This window comes from Gopherus evgoodei, chromosome 4 (assembly GCF_007399415.2).
Source record: "Gopherus evgoodei ecotype Sinaloan lineage chromosome 4, rGopEvg1_v1.p, whole genome shotgun sequence".
NCBI lineage: Eukaryota > Metazoa > Chordata > Testudines > Testudinidae > Gopherus > Gopherus evgoodei.
Genome location: NC_044325.1, coordinates 77,988,614 through 78,008,485, shown reverse-complemented (window position 1 = coordinate 78,008,485; position 19,872 = coordinate 77,988,614). Strand labels below are relative to the sequence as shown.

Here is a 19,872-nt window from a genome sequence, read left to right as displayed (position 1 = left end):
AGCAACCTCTTGTTTGGGAAGTCACCAATGCTTGAAGTTATTTACAAGATAGAAGAAAGATGGAAATTGAACCAAACCTATCATCCTTTGAATATCCAGGTAAGGAAATCTGGCTATTCCCTTTGTTTTAAGCAATTAATCATTTGTATAATATTGCTTTTATTTTTTAATTTTGAAGAGTGGCCACATTATTAGAATCCATTGGGACAAGATAGCTGTCCCGACCTCGGAATGCATTCACCAGCTCTAGCTGAGTTGGCAACATGTACCATAGGGATTAAGACTGCAGGTCTTTGATCTCTTTGCACTCTCATCTCTGAAAGAGCCTCCAAACTGAAACAGAATGAAAAGGCTTCCAAGCTTTCTGTTGTGAAATGGGCAGATTCTGGGGTTCTGATGGAAAATTCTGAATCTCAAGCTTCATGTGTGGTTCACCTGATACCTTTTACCAAGTCAAAGTAGTCACTGTACTTCCAGAAGGGAAATAGGTATTTGGGCACAGGGCCCTGGGTTCCACTGTGATCAGTAATTAATTCTGTAGTCTCATTCCAGCACAGGTTGGTTATACCTGTTATGTTTGGCAACCTGCCTATAGTTTTTCTTCTCTTAAAAATGTATGGGTCCTACTCCTATATGGCTACCTAGATACTGTCTCTCCATTTTGAAGGCTTGCCCATTAGTAGAGCTCCTCTTCTTCTGAGTCTTGATGTCCTCTGAATTCTTTTAGTTCCCTTATTTGTAATGCAGTAAACAAATATGCAGGGATTTGACCTGCTTTTTTCTTTTCTTTTTAGTTTTGGAGTGAGGAATATTTCGTAGTTCTCTTTGATGATCCCCACCCCTCACTTTCCTTTCTAGGAGATAAAAAATTACAGAGGGAAAAGTCAGAAAAAAATGTGGAAAACCAAGAGGATATGAGAGGCCCCCTCCAGCTCACCACCTTAAAGCAAGGGAAGAGCCCCTACAAGCGCAGCTATGATGAGGGGGAATCCCACACCCAGATGAAGAAAAAGAAGATAGATCTCATCTTCAAAGATGTGCTGGAGGCTTCCCTAGAATCAGCAAGGCGGCAGGAGCACCAGCTGACAACAAGCACACCCCTTTCCATTAGAAAGGCATCCAAATACCAGGCAGAAGACATCTTTGAAAGGTGTGGAGCTGCCATTCAGCATAGCTCCCCAAACTTCAGCAGAAACCAAAATGAAGGTGAATGGAAGGTCCCCCATGGTTCCTCTTACAGTGCGGCCAAAGAGATGGGCCTCTTGGAAGATGAAGACGAAGAGCCTCTGTCACTCACAGCAGACAGCCCGACTGAGCTATCACTAGCATCGACTCAAGGCAACTCACATGAAATCCCCACAACTTCCTTCTGTCCCAACTGCATACGGTTGAAGAAGAAGATCCGTGAGCTGCAGGCTGAGCTAGACATGTTGAGATCTGGAAAGTTACCTGAGCCACCTCTTGTACCACCTCAGGTACCCGAGCTCCAAGAGTTGTCTGACCCCACAGGTAAGTCATGCAGAATTAGAATGTTCTTCAAACCCTGCTTAAGGAGAGTAATGGAGTTACTATCTGCTGTGTATATCCAAAATGTTTTACCCTGAATATTCTGAGGAAGGCCTTGTTTTATGGAAGCCTGCTGACTAGGTTTTGCAGGAGGCAGAAGCAGTTGCTGTGAGTAGAATAGAAGACATGGTTTGGGGAAGATTCTGTAATGATGACATGCTCTGTTTGTTTCTATTGTAATCAATACACTGTCAATAAAAAAACAGAATTCCATTGCAGCTGGTTTGTTTGCTGTATTCTTGACGCATTCTTTTTTTTTTCAGCAGAAGCACCAGAAAGCTCTGCTTGAAAGTCTGAACGACTTGAAATGCTGAGTCTGAAATATACTAGTTCACTGCATGTGTGTAAAGCATAATGAATTCTTTGCCTCCCCTGGAAGCATTCATTGTTCTCTCTACAGCCTTAATGGAAGCATATGACCCTTTCTGAAGACGTTTCATTTCCTCCAGGAACTTAGTAACTTTCTCTTCCAAAGCAGTACATGGTTTACCTTATGCATTGTGCTAGTGGCCAAAATGTCATACTATTTTTTTTGGTCCAAAGTGGCCTGATGTGTAAGATTTTTATGAGAATTATGTTGATTTGTGTGCAACCAATGAAGAGTAGAATTTGGGTCAGTTGTTTAGACAATATTCTGTGTTATGTTTTGAATGTTTGCTGCATCTCTGAACTTTGTAAATATCTTTTCTTTTTCTTTTAAGCTTCTGAAAGCATCATCTCTGTTCCCACAATCATGGAGGATGATGACCAAGAAGTGGACTCTGCTGATGAATCAGTTTCCAATGACATGATAGCGGCGACAGATGAGCCTTCAAAGATGTCTTCTGCGACTGGCAGGAGGATTCGACGCTTCAAGCAAGAGTGGCTTAAAAAGTTTTGGTTTCTTCGGTACTCCCCTACGTTGAATGAAATGTGGTGCCATGTCTGCAGGCAGTACACGGTGCAATCCTCTCGGACTTCAGCCTTCATCATTGGCTCTAAGCAGTTCAAGATACACACTATAAAGCTTCACAGCCAGAGCAACCTCCACAAGAAGTGCCTGCAGCTTTACAAGCTCAGAATGCATCCAGAGAAGACAGAAGAGATGTGCCGGAATATGACTCTGCTCTTCAACACAGCCTATCACTTGGCTCTGGAAGGTAGGCCCTACTTTGACTTTAGGCCTCTTGCAGAACTACTGAGAAAGTGTGAACTCAAAGTGGTGGATCAGTACATGAACGAGGGAGACTGCCAAATCTTAATCCATCATATCGCCCGGGCTCTGCGAGAGGATCTAGTAGAACGTATCAGGCAGTCTCCCTTTCTCAGCATCATTCTGGATGGGCAGAGTGACGACTTGCTTGCTGACACAGTAGCGGTTTATGTTCAGTACACAAGCAGCGATGGACCTCCAGCAACTGAATTCCTGTCTCTTCAAGAGCTTGGCTTTTGTACAACAGATAGTTACCTCCAAGCATTAGACAGGGCTTTTTCCAGTTTGGGAATAAGACTGCAGGATGAGAAACCAACTATCGGCTTGGGAGTAGATGGTGCTAACATTACTGCCAGCCTGAGAGCCAACTTGTTCATGACAATCAGAAAGACTCTGCCTTGGTTGCTTTGCTTACCCTTTATGGTACACAGGCCCCACTTGGAAATTTTGGATGCCATCAGTGGGAAGGAGCTTCCATGTCTGGAGGAGCTAGAAAACAATTTGAAGCAATTGCTTAGCTTTTATCGTTACTCTCCCAGGCTGATGTGTGAGCTGAGAGTCACTGCTGCCACTCTTTGTGAAGAGACAGAATTCTTGGGAGACATCCGAGCAGTGAAGTGGATCATCGGGGAGCAGAATGTCCTCAATGCACTGATCAAGGATTACCTTGAAGTCGTGGCCCATCTCAAAGATGTCAGTGGTCAGACACAACGGGCAGATGCTTCTGCCATTGCCTTGGCTCTCTTGCAGTTCCTTATGGACTACCAGTCAATTAAACTGATCTACTTCTTGCTGGATGTTATTGCTGTGCTTTCGCGCCTCGCCTACATCTTCCAAGGTGAATACCTCCTTGTGTCACAAGTGGATGACAAAATAGAAGAGGCTATCCAGGAGATCAGTAGGCTGGCAGACTCGCCTGGAGAGTACTTGCAGGAATTTGAAGAGAACTTCCGTGAAAGCTTTAACGGAGTTGCTGTGAAAAACCTGCGGGTGGCTGAAGCCAAATTCCAGTCAATCAGAGAAAAGATCTGCCAGAAGACCCAGGTAATCCTGGCCCAAAGGTTCGATTCCCGTAGCCGAACATTTGTGAAAGCATGTCAGGTGTTTGATCTTGCAACTTGGCCCAGAAATACGGAGGAGCTCATGAACTATGGAAAGGAGGATATGGTACAAATATTTGAGCACCTGGAAGCTGTTCCGTCATTTTCAAGAGAAGTTTGCAGAGAGGGATTGGACACCAGAGGGAGTTTGCTGATGGAATGGAGAGAACTCAAAGTGGATTATTATACCAAAAATGGTTTTAAAGACTTAATCGGTCACATCTGTAAATACAAACAGAGATTCCCACTCTTAAATAAAATAGTTCAGATCCTCAAAGTCCTTCCCACCTCAACAGCCTGCTGCGAGAAGGGGCGCAATGCCCTGCAGAGAGTGCGCAAAAACAACCGCTCTCGGCTCACTCTGGAACAGCTCAGTGATCTTTTGACAATTGCCGTTAATGGGCCACCCATTGCCAACTTCGATGCCAAAAGGGCACTAGATAGTTGGTTTGAGGAGAAGTCAGGCAATAGTTATGCACTGTCAGCAGAAATGCTGAGCAGGATGTCCTCCCTTGATCAGAAGCCTATGTTGCAGAGCATGGACCACGGCTCTGAATTTTATCCCGATATTTAGGAAGGAATGCCTCAAATTCTGAAAGCTATTGAATAATTTTTTTAGTCTGTACTCTAAACTTTGGTATATTATATAAAATATATATTATATATATATTATTATTATATATATATATATATTAAAAAAACTCACACTGAAAATTAAAAAGTTAAGGCGATGTGCGTCTGGTAGAAGCTAAGTGAAATTTTAAGAAAAGGACAATATTTGAAATTTACTGATTTCTCCAAACATGGCAGCTGCAGCGTAAGTGGCAACATTTCATTTCTCAGAAGCATGTGCTGGGGCCACACTCTACATGTTCAAACCTAGCTATCAATCTATAAGCTAGATGACGGGTCTCTGTCAACCTCCTCCTCACAGTTGTTTTCCTTGTGTGTTTGTATGTGTGTGTGGTGGCGGTGGGGGCAAGGGCTACCCCCTGCCTTTCTTTTCATTGTTTAGTCTAGTTATGAGCCATTTGAGCCATTCACTGATGGCTGATTTCCAACAGAACGACTTGTGCATGTGTGTTGGGATCCCTCCCCAGCTCCCCAACTTCACCTTGTTTTCTTGTTTAGAAGTAGAAGCTTTATTCACTTATGCAAGTTGTTGGATATTTTTTCCCCTATTTTAAGAACAAATATATCAGCTAAACTGTGATGCCCATTTCTCAGTCCTCCCCACTGGTGGGCTGTAGAGTAAGGCAAAGCTTTCAGGTCCCCTTGTGATAACCCCATTACCGGTCAGACATAATATAACAGTGTCATATGCAGACTGTAAGATAGCATAATGGAGAAGGCATGGGGAGTTTTTTGCATTTATATTTTTATATTGTAGGAGATAAAAAAAATTATACAACTGTTCATTCAGAACCAGGGCTGCTGTGGAAGTGAGACAGCCAATGAGTCAAGACCCATCAGAGGGTGGAGATTTCAGGGCTTAAAAATTATATTCTGATTTACATTATTTATACTCTGTCTTTATAATCATAGATTGTTGTGGTTTTGGTTTTATTTTCTTGAATGAGTGAAAAAACACCTGCTCTAATTCCATGGCAGGGAATATCAATGCAAGATCTATCTTGGGTTATAATGGTGTGATGATGTATTTTTAAAGGTTCATGTATTCTCTTGTGACCAAGGTGACATGTTTCACAGCATGGCAGAATGGCGACAAAAGGAAGAAGAATGCTGTACTTCTTCCTGTGAAATATTTTGTCCCTCCTTGAAAGGGCGCGAAGTCCAGCAGAAATATGGAAGTAGCACTTTCACCTTGAATCACAAATGAGTTGGGTTTTTTTAACAGAATCATGCGTTCACACAATTATCGCTTCAGGTTAGAAAAGAAAAAAAAAGGTGCAAAAACTCCCCCGATGCCAGTGCCTTGCCTTGCTGATGTGTATGGGCAGCACCAATCTGACCAGAGCATCACGGGAGTTGAGATCGTGTTGTCCAAAAGAATCAGGCTGGCATATTCCCAATTCCCAGAGGGAAACGTCTTGTGCCAAGCTGTGTTGTTTGGAAACATGATGGCGGTGTCAGCAACACTGAACCTTTCCTTTCTACCGCTACCCTCTGCCCTTGGTCTTGGTGCTAAGATATCTCTAGAACCGTTGCTGCTAGTTGATAGTTTTTCATTTATATAAAAATATATATATATATATATATATAATTATTTTATTTTTTAACTTTTTTTGTTTTAAATGGTGATGTAGCATGTTTTAAATCAATCTCTCTTGGAGTCACTTCTACTGCCAGGATTCGCTCACTGTCTTCCCCAACAAAACACACACCACTGCGTGGATCCTGCCGCACCCTCCAAACTAATCTGTGCTGAACAGCAGCACACAGGTCAGGTGGAGACATGTGGCTGAGCCACCACATTCCGGCTCAGCTCCTAAGCCCAAGGGACACAGCAGAACTTGTATGTCTGATGGGTTTGAAAGTGCATCCTGTCTATCCATACAATACCCCTTATGGGGTGCGTTGAGGAGTGGAGCTGGATACTGTTTGAAGCATTAATTGTGATGACTTCCTATTTTCCTTACCCTAATCCTGCCACACATACTGTATAGCAAGGATGTTTAGCTAGTCACTTTTGAAAGGGTTACAAAAGACCAAGGAGCCTCTGAATTCAAATAGTGATGTGTGGAAGGAAAGCAATACAGTTTGCAGCACTTAACTTCTTCCTTTCTACCCCTGCCATTCCCCATACAATATATGGAATGAGTGTGCTAGTGCAGATGTGCCAGAGTGAGGTTGTCTAGTGTACATCAAAATCACCATTAAGAACCAGGAACTGGAATGTTTCCCCCTGGAATCCCCTTAGAAATCAACAAGTGAGTCAGGTCATGACACTGTTCCATATCAGCACGGGGAAGGCAATGTAATACCTGGCAAGTGAATAATAGTAATAAACTTCTGAGATCCCCTTCACTCCCAACAAAGCCTTGCATCAGGACGACCCATCCTCCCAGATGAGGAGAGCTCTAGACCAGAGGCCCAGTGGAATTGTGCAGATTCAAACAGTTCATTGCTTAGCCATAAGCGGGGAAGCTCTTGCTAGAGACCCAAGGTGTTCACAGCCCCTACTGACCTGGGAAGTAAAAAACTGCTTATTGCACTGTCACAATACCATCAGATCAATTTCCTTTGGGGAGCTGTTCTGCCACCTTTTTAAATTAAAATGTGAGAAGATAAAAATTGAAATCCCCAAAAGAACCACTGTGCCACTCCTGAACTCTGAGCTATAGCCAGACAATGTGAACTGGGATGCAACTGCGGGAGGATACTGGGCGTACTGCAGGGAATTTCTCTTTCTTATGACACACAGATATCTAGGAAATCTGCAGCAAAGTGAATCATATCAGTAGAAAAAGTGCTTGATATAGATGGCTCTGAGTGTGAGGGAGACTTTAAAGACAGCTTCCCCTCTCCCCTTTTTGTAGTTCTGTGCTCCTCTTTTTATGCTCAACATAAGAACTTGGAAGATCCGAGTGTTCCACACGCCTTCTCATGAAAAATCTGTGTATTCTATTTGCAGTAGAATAAGTAATTTGGCACATGGCCCTTTTTCAGGCTGGAGCTGCAAACCCCGTGGCCATCTTTCTGGAAAGGTCCATCCCCAAAATAGTTTTTAAATAGTAGAGCTCACCTGGTCCTTGTTCAAACCAGTGTTAAATCCACACAAAAAAGCCTGTTTACAACCTCAACATTGAGTACCACCAGAGACTGGCTCAAAAGTGACTCAAATACAACTCATCATTGGTGACATCTCTCATAACAAATTCTCAACAGTAGAATGAAATGTGTATAGGGTTACTTTCTCCCCATTCTGTCTGTAAAACAGCGAGGGCTTCTCTTGCAAAAAATGCCCCACTTGTGTGTCAGTGATATGAGTGACTCCCAGTGGCTGGATCTGCTGTTTCTGTCAACTGGAAAGGCAAGAAATGCCTAGTATTTAGCTTTTAAAAGCAAAAAGCATTCAGTCCAATAACTAGCTGAACCACACTTACGGAGATTTATTTCATTATCATATTTTTAACTGTTAGTTTGCCAGTTTCTCTCACAGGCAAAAGAGGCTGAAATTTGTTGGGTTGTAGTGATAACTGAGGGACAGCAGAGGGTGCCAGTTCACAAAATCGGTTTGGTTCCAGTGTAGCTGTAGCTGCATCACATAGTGTATTACCATTCAGAAATCTGATGGGGTAGATGTAGACATCTTGGACAGATTCCTCCTGAGATGGGGAGATGAATGGGATCTGGTTAAATTATTCCCTTCCTGCTCCATTTTAACCAACAGTCAATTGTTTTGAATGTGTTGCTCATGGTATCTCGAACGTCTTCAAGAGCAAAGAAATAATGGGTTTGTTATTCCTTGAATAAGCTTTGCCTTTTTTCTTTTCCGTCTTCTTTAAGGCAGCTGACCGTGAATAACATGCACTTCTTCAGACCCTTGGTTTTGTAGCCCTTGGGGTTTTTGGTTGCTGAAATCCTACCCTCTTTTTTCTCAGGCTCCTATACTCCTTATCCTGCTTGTTGGCAGATGTGCACTAAGCACATGGATGTTTTCTTCTACAGAGCTTGCCAGTGGTTGCATGAAGTGTAGGCCTCCTGACCACTAGGCTGATCACAACTGGGACAATACTAAAGGTGCAGGAAATCAAAGCTCTTCCTGTACTAGCAAGAGTGTAAGGATTACATATTCATGCTACAAGGATCATGTACCAAATATGCAAGAGTGTCCCTAAGAAGGCATTGTCCTGGAATGTTCTTTGCATTAAACAATGAATTGATCTCTGTGGTATGCAGGTGTACTCTCTGCATGTTTGCTTTTCAGGTTCTAAATACATTTCTATCCCACAATGCAAACTCAGCCAGTTCGCCACTGGGGCTCTTTGAAATTACATTTCTTTCTTAACTTGTTAATATTGCTATTTGGTTGGCCAATGGACAGTTTCCTTGGCAAACATTCAGTAACATCTGCTTTAGCCAGATTCCTCTCTCAACCCCATAAAAAGAGGTTGTAAAAGTAAATAAATGGTACGTTGATCCCCCAACCATTGTACTGTCAATCCAGTAATGCCTATGCAATTCCTGTCTCCCTTGGAGACATGTATAACGTGTGTGCATGTAAGCTAGTGTATGTATACAGTACCTATGCATACAGTCTATATATTGTATATACGCACATCCCCGTACATTTTCACACAGCGTAAGAAATAAAAATCACATGCCTATATATCTATAAATAAAATCCTATATATTTATATATTTCTATGTTTTCAATAGATATAAACCTATAATATAGATATAGAATCAATTGCCCTTGTATAAACGTGGCCCTGGCCCTGTGTCCTAGTGAGAGGTATGTAATACAGAAGACTGAGGACTTCAGTACAGCTTTAATCTTATGCTGAGGGGGTCTACATTTGTGTGTATAAGGACTTTTCTGTGGTCGGGACAAGGGGGTTCTTTCCTTATATGTTAAATAAGGTGCTGAATAAGGCTTGTGGAACTGTAGTATTGGGACTGTGTCTTGGTGATGGAGAAAGGTGAACACCCTTGTCTTCTTTTGGATAAGCGTACCATAGCTCCTGTGTACTCACACTTGGGCTGATACATATCTCACTCGTTTATGCACTTTTCTCTCTCTTCATGGAGAGGTTCGATGACCAGGGGTCTGAATGCAATGAAGATGTGGCTTTCTGCTTCACCTGGTTGGCATTCCTTGGTGGCCACCAACATGCAGTAAGCGGGAACCAGTACTCTGCAGTAACTAGTCCAGTGCAGTACAATAGAATTTGTTTATATGTAGTATATTTCACACACAGCATCAGCCAATGTTTTAGAGATGGGGTTAGAATAAAACAAGAGTGAGAGAAAATGCAGAGTTGGTGCAGTCACTCTTGTACAATCAGAGATGGGAGCAATGATGTATGGAGAGGGAGTAGAACAAAAGAAAATGGACCGTGAGTTAGAAGTGATAAAGATATGTGTGTTCATACTGAACTGGGATTCACACCTGCAGTTCCACCAAATTGAGCCAAGAGGCCACTTCCCTTACAGTGGACCCAGTGAGTGCAATTGCACTGATGTTCCTCGACGAGTGCTGTGTTTCACAAAGGGCAGCTATTTCTCAGTTGTTAACTAGCCTGACTGATAATCTAGATTGCTTTCTTGGTGGAGAAGGGAATTATTTGGCTAACTGACGGACACTGTAAATGACACATGATGGACACTTAAGCTAATAGACAAGGTGCATTGATGTTGCTGAGTTGAGCCATTCAGGGGGCTCAACACCTCCCTCCCTCCCTCCCTCGGAAAGAAAACTAAGATAAATATTTTTCTATGACGGGCAGTTCCAACTTGAGGACTTCTTGGTGGATCCAGGACACAGCTTCCATGGATTGACATTTACAGAGTGTGTGCTGATGTCTGCGCCTCTTTCCTTTCTTCCTCTCTCCTCACAAAATTGCTGCTGTGGACAGAGTATACGGATTACACTGGCATGCCTCCTCAGTGATGCTTTTCATGTGTGAGGCAGGATGGGATGACTAGAGTAGCTTTCCTTTCAAAGGTAATGGATTCATTGTTGCTCTTCCCTGAAAGAGATCTGTTGTAACTCCAAAGGAGGGAAATGGAGATTTGGCTTTCCAGCTCCAGAGTCAGCCTAGCAACCACTTAACTTCTTATGTTTGTTTTAATTTTTCATTTCTTTTGGGAGGAGGGAGAGTTCAGTGCATTTTAGCTCTGCCCGTTGAGTGACTAGTTACACTGGTATTGCATTAGCACATGCTGTGCAGACTTCCCCCATGCAACCTCAATCCCCTGCTATCCTGGGCCTCTCCCTTCACACAACTCTGTTAATACGCCTCAGTCACAAACCTGCCTTTCTTAAGTCTCTCTCAACTATGACTGCCAAATGTGCTGAATGGCACCCAGTTAAACACATACAGCAGAGAGAAACTAGTACCAATTCCTCATGAACCTCGTGGATGGTTTCCCCACCCCTCGCCTTCTCCTGAAAATGCCACTGACATTAAAACTCAGCAACCAACCCCCAGTCCACATGCTGCCAATAAGTATTTCCTACCTAGCATTGGAATCCTTTATGCACTTCACCTCATGTACAGAATGCTCACTGGGCTGTGCGGGGGAACCATGTCCCATATGCTATACTACATTATGATTGGAGGGCTATTAGGGTTCCTGTCATCCTCTGAGGCATCCTCAGAGACTCATCAACCATTTTACACAATACATTTTTGTTAAACTTCCTACAGAAAACAAAGTCTCTCCCTTCCCCCCACCGAAAGCACAGCCCTGCTGAATTGTTTGTTTCAACACCTCCTCCCCACTCAAACACACACACACACACACACACACACGAAATGAGAGAAAAATATCTAGAAGTCTATTATTACATATGTATTAATATGTTAATATCACATTTTCGGAGAAAGTTAAAATGTTATTACTTTGCAGACTATGCTTTATAGTACCTGTGTGAAAGGACCTAGGACACTGGATACGAATAGAGCTATGTTGATATATCATAGTATGTACACGAGAACTTTCCTTTTGTCATATTATCCTTGTAATGTAAGATGATTGTTAATAAAAACATTTAAATTTATCAGGTTGGGTTAGTTTCTCTTTATGTTATTATTTAAGGCTAATATAACTTAATTTCCTAAAGGGAGGGACACCTAAACTGCCCCAAAAAGGCCTATTTTGGCAACTTGCTAGGAGCGCACCAATAATTTGCATCCAATCTGTTGCTTCCTGAGGATGGTCAGCAAAGATGCTCCCTTCTGCCTCTGCCTCACTTCAGCTATCACAGTCTCTCTGTATTCCTTATATGGAGTGCCACAGCCTTCCAATGTTTCTGCTACAGTTGCCTAAATTGTGAGACCTTTGTTTCAGTCACACTGGTGCTTTTCCTGTGTGTTTCCATACCCAGCTCAGCTGTCTCCACACATTCACAAAACGTTGGTTGGATTTGGCTTGCAGAACAGAATCCCATTTCGGACTCTCCTTGCTTCGAAGGTAGGGGAGGCCAGACTCTCCCACCCTCAAAATAAGTTTTATTTCAGGATGCTCCTTCTTTTAAGTTGGTGTATTTTTTGCATGCAGTTTTCATTAAGGCCTAATCTACACACACAGCAGCATGGGGTGAACTAAAGTTGTGATTTTAAGCCAGTTCAGTTAAACCAGAACTACTTTGTGTGTGGACATTCATATCAGTTAAAACAATGGCTCATGTTTTTAAATCAATATAGATGCTTTCACACAGGTTTGTAATGGTTTAACTTAAATCACTTTTTAAACTAACTCTGTAGGGTAGACTAGGGACAAGTAAAAAGACCTAGACATCATTGTGAAGAGTTTAACAAAAAAGGCAGCAAAAAGGATGAACAAAGACCAGCTTAGAAATGATAATGCCATCATATAAATTAATAATACAACCTCACCCACAACGCTGCATTCTGTGTTGGTCACCCTGTCTCAGGATATATCTGAAAGAGTCCACAAATGGACCACTTCTTTACAAGAAGAGATTGGAACTATTTATTTTAGTGAGTAAACAAATAAAGATCATATAAAAAGTACTTGTATGGAGCAGGTAATTCATGCACTTGTATTTACCCCTTCTTATATAATAAAAGACAAAAAGGGGCACTCAGATGGAGACAAAGGAGCAGCAAATGTAAAACTACTGAAAGGGGACACTTTCTTACACAACTGCCAGATCCTATATTAGATGGACTGCTGCCCTGATTGGTCTGGACCCGTTCTTTCTGAACATCTGTCTTAGGCTGTGTGTACACTACAGAGACTAACCTGGCATTGCTATGTTGGTGTAGCTATGCTGACATAGCCCTGTAGTATAGGTGCAGCCTACACTAACAAGAGGTTTTTCCCTTCGTGTAGGAAAACCACCTCCCTGAACAAAGTTAGCTACATCGATAGAAACTATTCTTCTGTCAACAAAGCTACGTCTACACTGGAGGTGAGGTCGGCATAACTATGTCAGTAGGGGGGTAGTTTTTTATACCCCTGACTGTGACAGTTTTGTTGACTTTACTTTTAAGTGTAGAAGACGACAAATTTCTTACTCCCTGTGAATCAGCATCTTGGTGAATGGTGTCTTTAGAGAAAGGAAAGTTACTTATCTGAATGCTGCCTCAATAAAGATACTGTTCCAAGTGGATACCCACCTCCCCTCAGAGTTTGGGGATTATCTTCTTTTAAAGCGTATCAATGCTTGCATCTTGCTTTTGGGGGAGCGAGGGAGTTATTTTTTGTTTCTTGTTTTAGTCCTAGTTAATCATTTTGAATTGCCCTGTCATCCTGGGAGCTTCATGTCCTGCACAGCAGAAGGAACTGACTAAAAGATCCAAAGGGCAGCATTTATGCCCAAGGTGGGCCTGGATCACACTCTGCCCCACAACTGCCACCATCAGGGGGCTAAAATTCTTTGAGGAAATGCCACCAAATTCAGATGAAGGAGCAAGAATTGTGTGATACTATTTCCCCGATGATCGCATTCTGAAAGGTCAGTAGCTTTCCCATTGAACTTATCTAGTGCTTTATATTTTCAAAGCTCTATCCACATAAATAAATAAATGCCAACATTTTCAAAAGTGTCTGCTGATTTGGGGTGCATCAGTTTTGGAGTATGCAACATGAGACACTTTGGAGCCTGATTTTCAGAAGTCATCGGCCCCGCATAGTTCTAATTGAAGTCAATGGGAGTTGCAGCTGCTGAACACCTGAGGAAATCAGGGCCAAAAGTGTCTCAAGCTTGGCACCCAGAATCATAAACATCCAAAATCAGTGGCTACTTTAGAATATTTTGGCATAAGTGACTTGCTCAAGGCCACCAAGCAACCCAAGTTTTACATTAATTTGCCCTTCTTTGGAAACTTTCATCCTAGGCATCTCAAAGGATTTTTTAAACATTAATGAGCCACCCAGCACCTCTTTGAGGTAGGTAAATATTTATCTCCATTTTACAAATGGGAAAACAAAGACACAGAGAGCCTAAGTGACTTGTCCAAGGTCACGTGAGTGGTCAGTGGAAGGGATAGTGATAGAACCCTGATCTCCAGAGTTCTTTTTGTACTGTGGAAGTGGTGCAGAACCAGTGCAATGCCCCATCTCAAACCAAGCTAATTAAACCAATCTGTGAAATGCAAGTACAGCATGTGAAATGAACTGGTGAGTTTCAGTTTAGTTCCTAGCAGCCAGGTGTCCATGGCACACAAAATCACCATCACAATTAGCTGTAATTGGATTCTATCTTGGGAGCTCAGGCCAAGGACTACATGGGCCATGGAAGCAGAGTACAGGGGATGAGACAGTATGTGAAAGGGAAGCTTGCACTGCTGGTTACCTGCTTTGTGACTAAAGGTAACTTCAGTCTCCAGGGCTGCTGATTTTAATGTCTTTAACAAACACCAAATGTACATGAAAACAGTGAAAGGGGAGAAAGAGGAAATAATTGTAATAGTTCTGTTAGCATTGAAGCCACTGGCAAACTCTCTCCTATTCCTGCTGGTGTCATTATCACCGTTCATCAAGATGGCTGCTGCTGGCAAGAGGCTCTGAAATGCTGGTATCTAACATCAGAAAAACAAACCTGCAGTTTCTTCCTGGTGAGGAATATTACATATGCCCATGAGTCCTATTGCAATCCCACACTGAGGGAAAGGGGTCATCTTGCTTTTAAATTGACCCAGTCATGCAGGGGAGGCTGTCAGCAACTTTTCTGGGTCTATTGTTAACTGTTTCTTTAATGTAGTAGGTGAAATGAGGGAGCATGTATGCCTATGTGGGAGAGAGGCAGTTAATGGGTTAACACTTTTCTCTCAGCTCTTCCTTCCTTTTAATAAACTTAGATTTCCCTAGTCAGCTCACTTGTTAATTTCCTTTTGATGTGACTATAATGCTGTAAGTTTCCTTAAATTCAGCAGGGCACCTCAGGACAGGCTCTGTATGAGGAGACTGAGTCTGCAATGATGTGTCTGATTCAATGAGTTAGCGGCTGAGGCTGAGAGGAAAGGAATCATGGTGTGACTTTCCTATTAATGAAGCAGATTGGTTTCTATGGAGATGCCTTGCTCTCCTATCAGTCTCCATCTTCCCCTCCCCCTCCCAAGGTGTCTCAGGCAAGCAGTGGCTGGAAGGAAGGTTTTGCCAGCAGGCACACACCATGCCCAACACACAGCTGTATGTTCTGACCTGTCCCCAGTGGGCTCAATAAACACATCGCTCACCAAGGGTGTTAAATTGCAAGAGCAGCCTTCAGTGGGCTGTGCCACATGCCTGTCTCCTTCTGGAGACACTGAGCTGTGGGCGAGAGCGAGCAGCAGATGCCAGTTTTTGCAGACAGAACAGTTGCCTCATGAATTGTGCTGCAGTTCATTTACAAGGGGCATTGGGTGTCTAAAAATAGCAAATATCTGACAGAAAATCAAAGGCACAAGGCTGCTGTGAACAGATGTTGTGACTCAACTTGTCATCACGCTGAAGCCCATTTTAGTCCAAGTAAAAAAAACAAGTTTGCTGACCTCAGATAGGTGGTTGTCTGTAGTCCTTACAGCTGCCTCGATTTCTGAGTGATTGGGACACTCAGCAGAGTGGCCTTCAAAAAGGAGCGGGAAAGGGCTACAAGTTAGGTCTGAAATGATCCAGGACTGGCAATCATGTGGAGTGCTGCAGATCAGGTTTGAGAGGCAGGCCAGAAGCAGAAGTGTGTGTATGAAGGGCTAGGCTTACTATAGCAGAGTGTGATGCAGGTGAATATTGAAGTGCACTGGGTCCTGCGTTGGCCATTGACAGAGCTGTGGAAGAAGCTGAAGGACTAGAATAGCAGAGGTTGCTGCAGAGACCGGATTAAGGTGAGTCAGTAGAGCTGTGCTGGAAAGCCTAGGATTGAGAATCAGGTAGCCTGCAGGTCTGGGTTGTGGGTGTACTAGCAGACCTATATCAATTCAAGAGCTTTGGAGAGACATTTCCACAGCCCCTGTCTGGCTCTGGGCATTGCTATCGGTCCTCAGTTTTCACAACCACCAAGATTTAAATGAGAAAATGTGAAGTAACCTGGGCAAAATTTCCTAGGGATTGGGTGGGTAGAGAGGAGGAGTCTTCAATTTCCCAGGTTCTCTAGGCAATATCTATGGCAAGGGCCTGGATTCTGTTACGCTCTGGTGCAGCAGGCTGGGAATTCCATGACAGTTTAATTTTTTTTTAAATAAGGAAGCTTTGAGTAAATTTTATCTGAAATAACACCACTGCAAATTGGTGAGAAGGAATTCCCAATGACTAATTGCCTCAATCTTGTTTGGAAGTAAGGGTATCCTCAGAACCTCTCATCTTCCTCCTATATTTAAAAAAGGATTAAGTAGAATTGGCCTGATTGACCATCTGAGCCTTCTGCAGGTGGGAACGTTTTGCTGATCTCCTTTGAGACAGTAGCACTGGGGGGGAACCCCTATGAGACATACTATACCATTTCCACACCATGTTTTACAATTATCTTAATCATAATGATGTCTCTACTGTTAATCGAGCTGTACAGCCTCCCCCACCTTCTCTCTCAAAGCTATTTCTTTGGCTCTTTTGCTCTTCTCCCTCAGTGACAGCTCATGCTAGTTACAACCTTGAACACCAGTTCTAAGTGGATGACTCAGAACTCAATCTCCTGTGTCTCAGTCTTCATGCTTTTGTCTCCCATCTCTAATTTTTGCTCTCTCCCTCTGAGATGCAAAGGACACATCCTGTGCTCTTAGGGACTTGGTATTTCACTGAAGTGCTAATGTTTGAGAGAAAGTCAGCACTGAAGGGATTAATTCTGGGGACAGGCCCAAACCAGAACCTCAAATCCACACCACTGTTGGCTGTTCTGGAAGGAGAAGATACTACATTGGAAATGCAGCTCCCCTAATCCCATGCACCAGTTAGGGTATTCAGATGGGAATTCAGATCCAAATTTACCTTTACAATTTGATTCAGAGTCAACTCCAATATCATAAGAGGCCTAATTTCCAAAATCCTATCTGCTCATCCCTTCTCATCTTTAAGTGTGAAGTAATATGCATTGGAAAACATAATCCCAACTATACATACAAAATGATGGATCTAAATTAGCTGTTACCCTCTCAAGAAAGACATCTTGCAGTCATCGTGGATAGTTCTCCAAAAACATCACTCAATTTGCAGCAGTTGTCATGAAATCTAACAATGCTGAGAACCATTAGAAAAGAGAGAGATAAGACAGAAAATATAGTAATGCCATTATATAAATCCAAGATATGCCCATAGCTTAAATACTGCATGCAGTTCTGTTCATCCCTCTCAAAAATGATATATTAGACTTGCAAAAGGTACTGAGAAGGACAACAAAAATGAAGAAGGGTGTGGAACAGCTGCTATATGAGGACAGTTTAAGAAGCCTAGGACTGTCCATCTTAAACAAAAGAGATGACTGTGGGGGATATGATAGAGGTCTATAAAATCATGATCCATGTGGAGAAAGTGAGTAGGGAAGTTTTGTTTATTCCCTTTTGTCTAACACAAACATGAGGGGTCACCCATAAACTAAAAGGCAGCCGGTTTAAAAACAAACAAAAGGCAGTACTTCACACAAAATGCCCAGTTAACCAGTGGAACTAATTGCCAGAGAATGCTGTGACAGCCAGAAGTATAACTGAGTTCAAAAAAGAATTAGATATGTTCATGGAGGATAGGTCCATAAGTAGTTATTAGCCAAGATGGTCGGGGTGCAACTCCATCTTTTGAGGGTACCGAAATCCAGTTGGTACTGGACGATGGGATGAACCACTCAATAATTCCCTGTTCTGCCCTCTGAAGCATTTAGCACTGGCCACTTTTGGAAGATGGGTGACTGGGCTGGATGGACCATTGGTGTGACCCAATATGTCCGTTCTTATCTTCACAGCTTCACGAAAGCCTCTCCAGCACTGCTTTTACATTTTCTTGCTGAAAAGCAAGGCAATACTCTTCCTGTGTTTGGCAAGGGTGTGCCCCTGAATTCTGTCTCATGCTGCAGCATAACTTTATACCATCTATGTACTCATGGCATAGCTCAAAAAGTCTTCCTCAGATTTCCACTGACCCACCACAAAAATGTTACTTGTCTGATTGTGAGTTAGAAACATAGGGACTTATCCACCACAATTAAAACAGACATTATGTTCACAGTTTGGAATTATTTATTTACTATTGAAGATTTACATTTGTGCTGTAATGTCCTACACGATTGACAAGTCTCATGCTCTCCTTTTGTGTCTTGGACTGTGAGTACAAGGTGGACAACCAAAAGCTGATTCTGTACAATTAAGACTCAGTGAAAGGGACTGAGTACCAGAAGAGCTTGGTCATTCCTCTTGGAAGCACACATCACCATTTTTCTGTGCTGTTCAATATTCTTCCTTCCTTTGAGACTTACCAGTTAAAAGAACTAGCTGACTGCTAAGTATTATTATTTCTGATAGTTCATCACTCTGTTCTCTTTCTTTAAGAGAACAAAATTCAGTTGTGATTGATCTGAACTTTAAAACATGTAACATGTTCCATCTCAGCTCTTTAATTAGATCTAATTAGACCTAAACTGACCCTTCACAAAAGTGCAAGAATGAGGCCAAAGCCACATCAGTTCAGTGCCTTTGTTAAATTTGTCATAGTGCTAATAAATGTCATTATGTTGAATTCTAGCCTCTGTTACTGATGTGGATTGTACCCTATTTTTCCACCTCATTATTGAATCACATATGAATCTGCTTTGCTGGTGAAATAACAATTGACAACTTGCACTACACAGTACATAACAGAGAATCAATAACTCTTTACACTGTGAAGTGGAGGTAATTACAAGTGAGTCCAGTATGTACTTCAGCTGGACATAATAGGAATCAAGTAATGCTGGTTGTAATTGTAAGATAACCTGAATTTCCTGTGTATCATTAATGATAAAAGAGGGGCTCAGTCTGGAATCTCAGATTCAAATCCAAGGCAAACATTGGGGAAACTTGAATTTAGAGCCTTCAGCTCTTGGGTTTCTCTCTCTAATGGAGCCAAACTACAACCTCCTCCCATCTTGGGGTGAGGGGAAAACTTTGTATCTGGTGATATCATACACTTCTCTAGCTCCTTTCTCTGAGTCTTTCCAAAACATGGGGCCAGATTCTCCTCTCACTTTACTGGTGCAAGTCTATTTGACTTTAATGGAGTTGCATTTCAATGTGTGAAAGCATAACTGAGTCCATCAATTTACTGAGCCTCATGCTGACCCTGGTGAGGATATATAGTGATCACTTCATTCATCACTGAAATGAAATTCCTTTGCATATCAAACACACCATTTTTTTCACAGCAAGCAGCCACATGCTGAACAGTTTAGGACCAGAAGTTTGAAATTGTCAGGGGCAGTTTAGGGAGGACAGGATTGAGCTGCTACATCATTAGAATTAGGCAAGAGACCAAATATAACACTGACTTACAAAGCATAGCATGGAAACTTTAATAACCAACAATGTTTTCCAGCTATCCTCCCTTACTTCAGCGATGGTACATTGATTCAGCGCTAACTGAGAGAACAGAACTATCCACACAGCTTGGGACACAGCAACCCTACAGTTACAGACATATTGTAACGATAGATGTTTTTGGTTTGTTTTTTTTTACTACTGGTCACAAGGTCAGGTTCTGTAGTCCCAATAGTAAAAATATCCACAGATGGGGAACCATGTATGACAAGTGGTACATATGGAATTATGGAGCTGCAGTGCCAATGCAGTAGCCTTTCCTCATGCTACCCCACTATTTCCACAATCAGAGGGGTAGCCGTGTTAGTCTAGATCTGTAAAAGCAGCAAAGAATCCTGTGGCACCTTATAGACTAATAGACGTTTTGGAACATGAGCTTTTGTGGGTG

The 19,872-nt window shown here is 42.3% G+C and overlaps 1 protein-coding gene across 4 annotated transcripts in view; it reads left to right on the top strand.

Moving 5' to 3' along the window:
• PRDM11 (PR/SET domain 11) overlaps positions 1-11,548 on the top strand; it is a 67,078-nt gene extending 55,530 nt beyond the window's left edge. For 2 of the 4 annotated variants that reach the window (XM_030559977.1, XM_030559978.1), the window contains exons 7-8: positions 859-1,509; positions 2,268-11,548. In XM_030559977.1, the coding sequence (XP_030415837.1) occupies positions 859-1,509; positions 2,268-4,432 (2,816 nt within the window). In that variant the 3' untranslated portion in view covers positions 4,433-11,548. Of the gene's footprint in view, positions 1-858; positions 1,785-2,267 lie in introns of those variants that run through there. The other 2 variants (XM_030559979.1, XM_030559980.1) reach the window with 2 other exon arrangements.
• Positions 11,549-19,872: the final 8,324 nt, after the last annotated feature.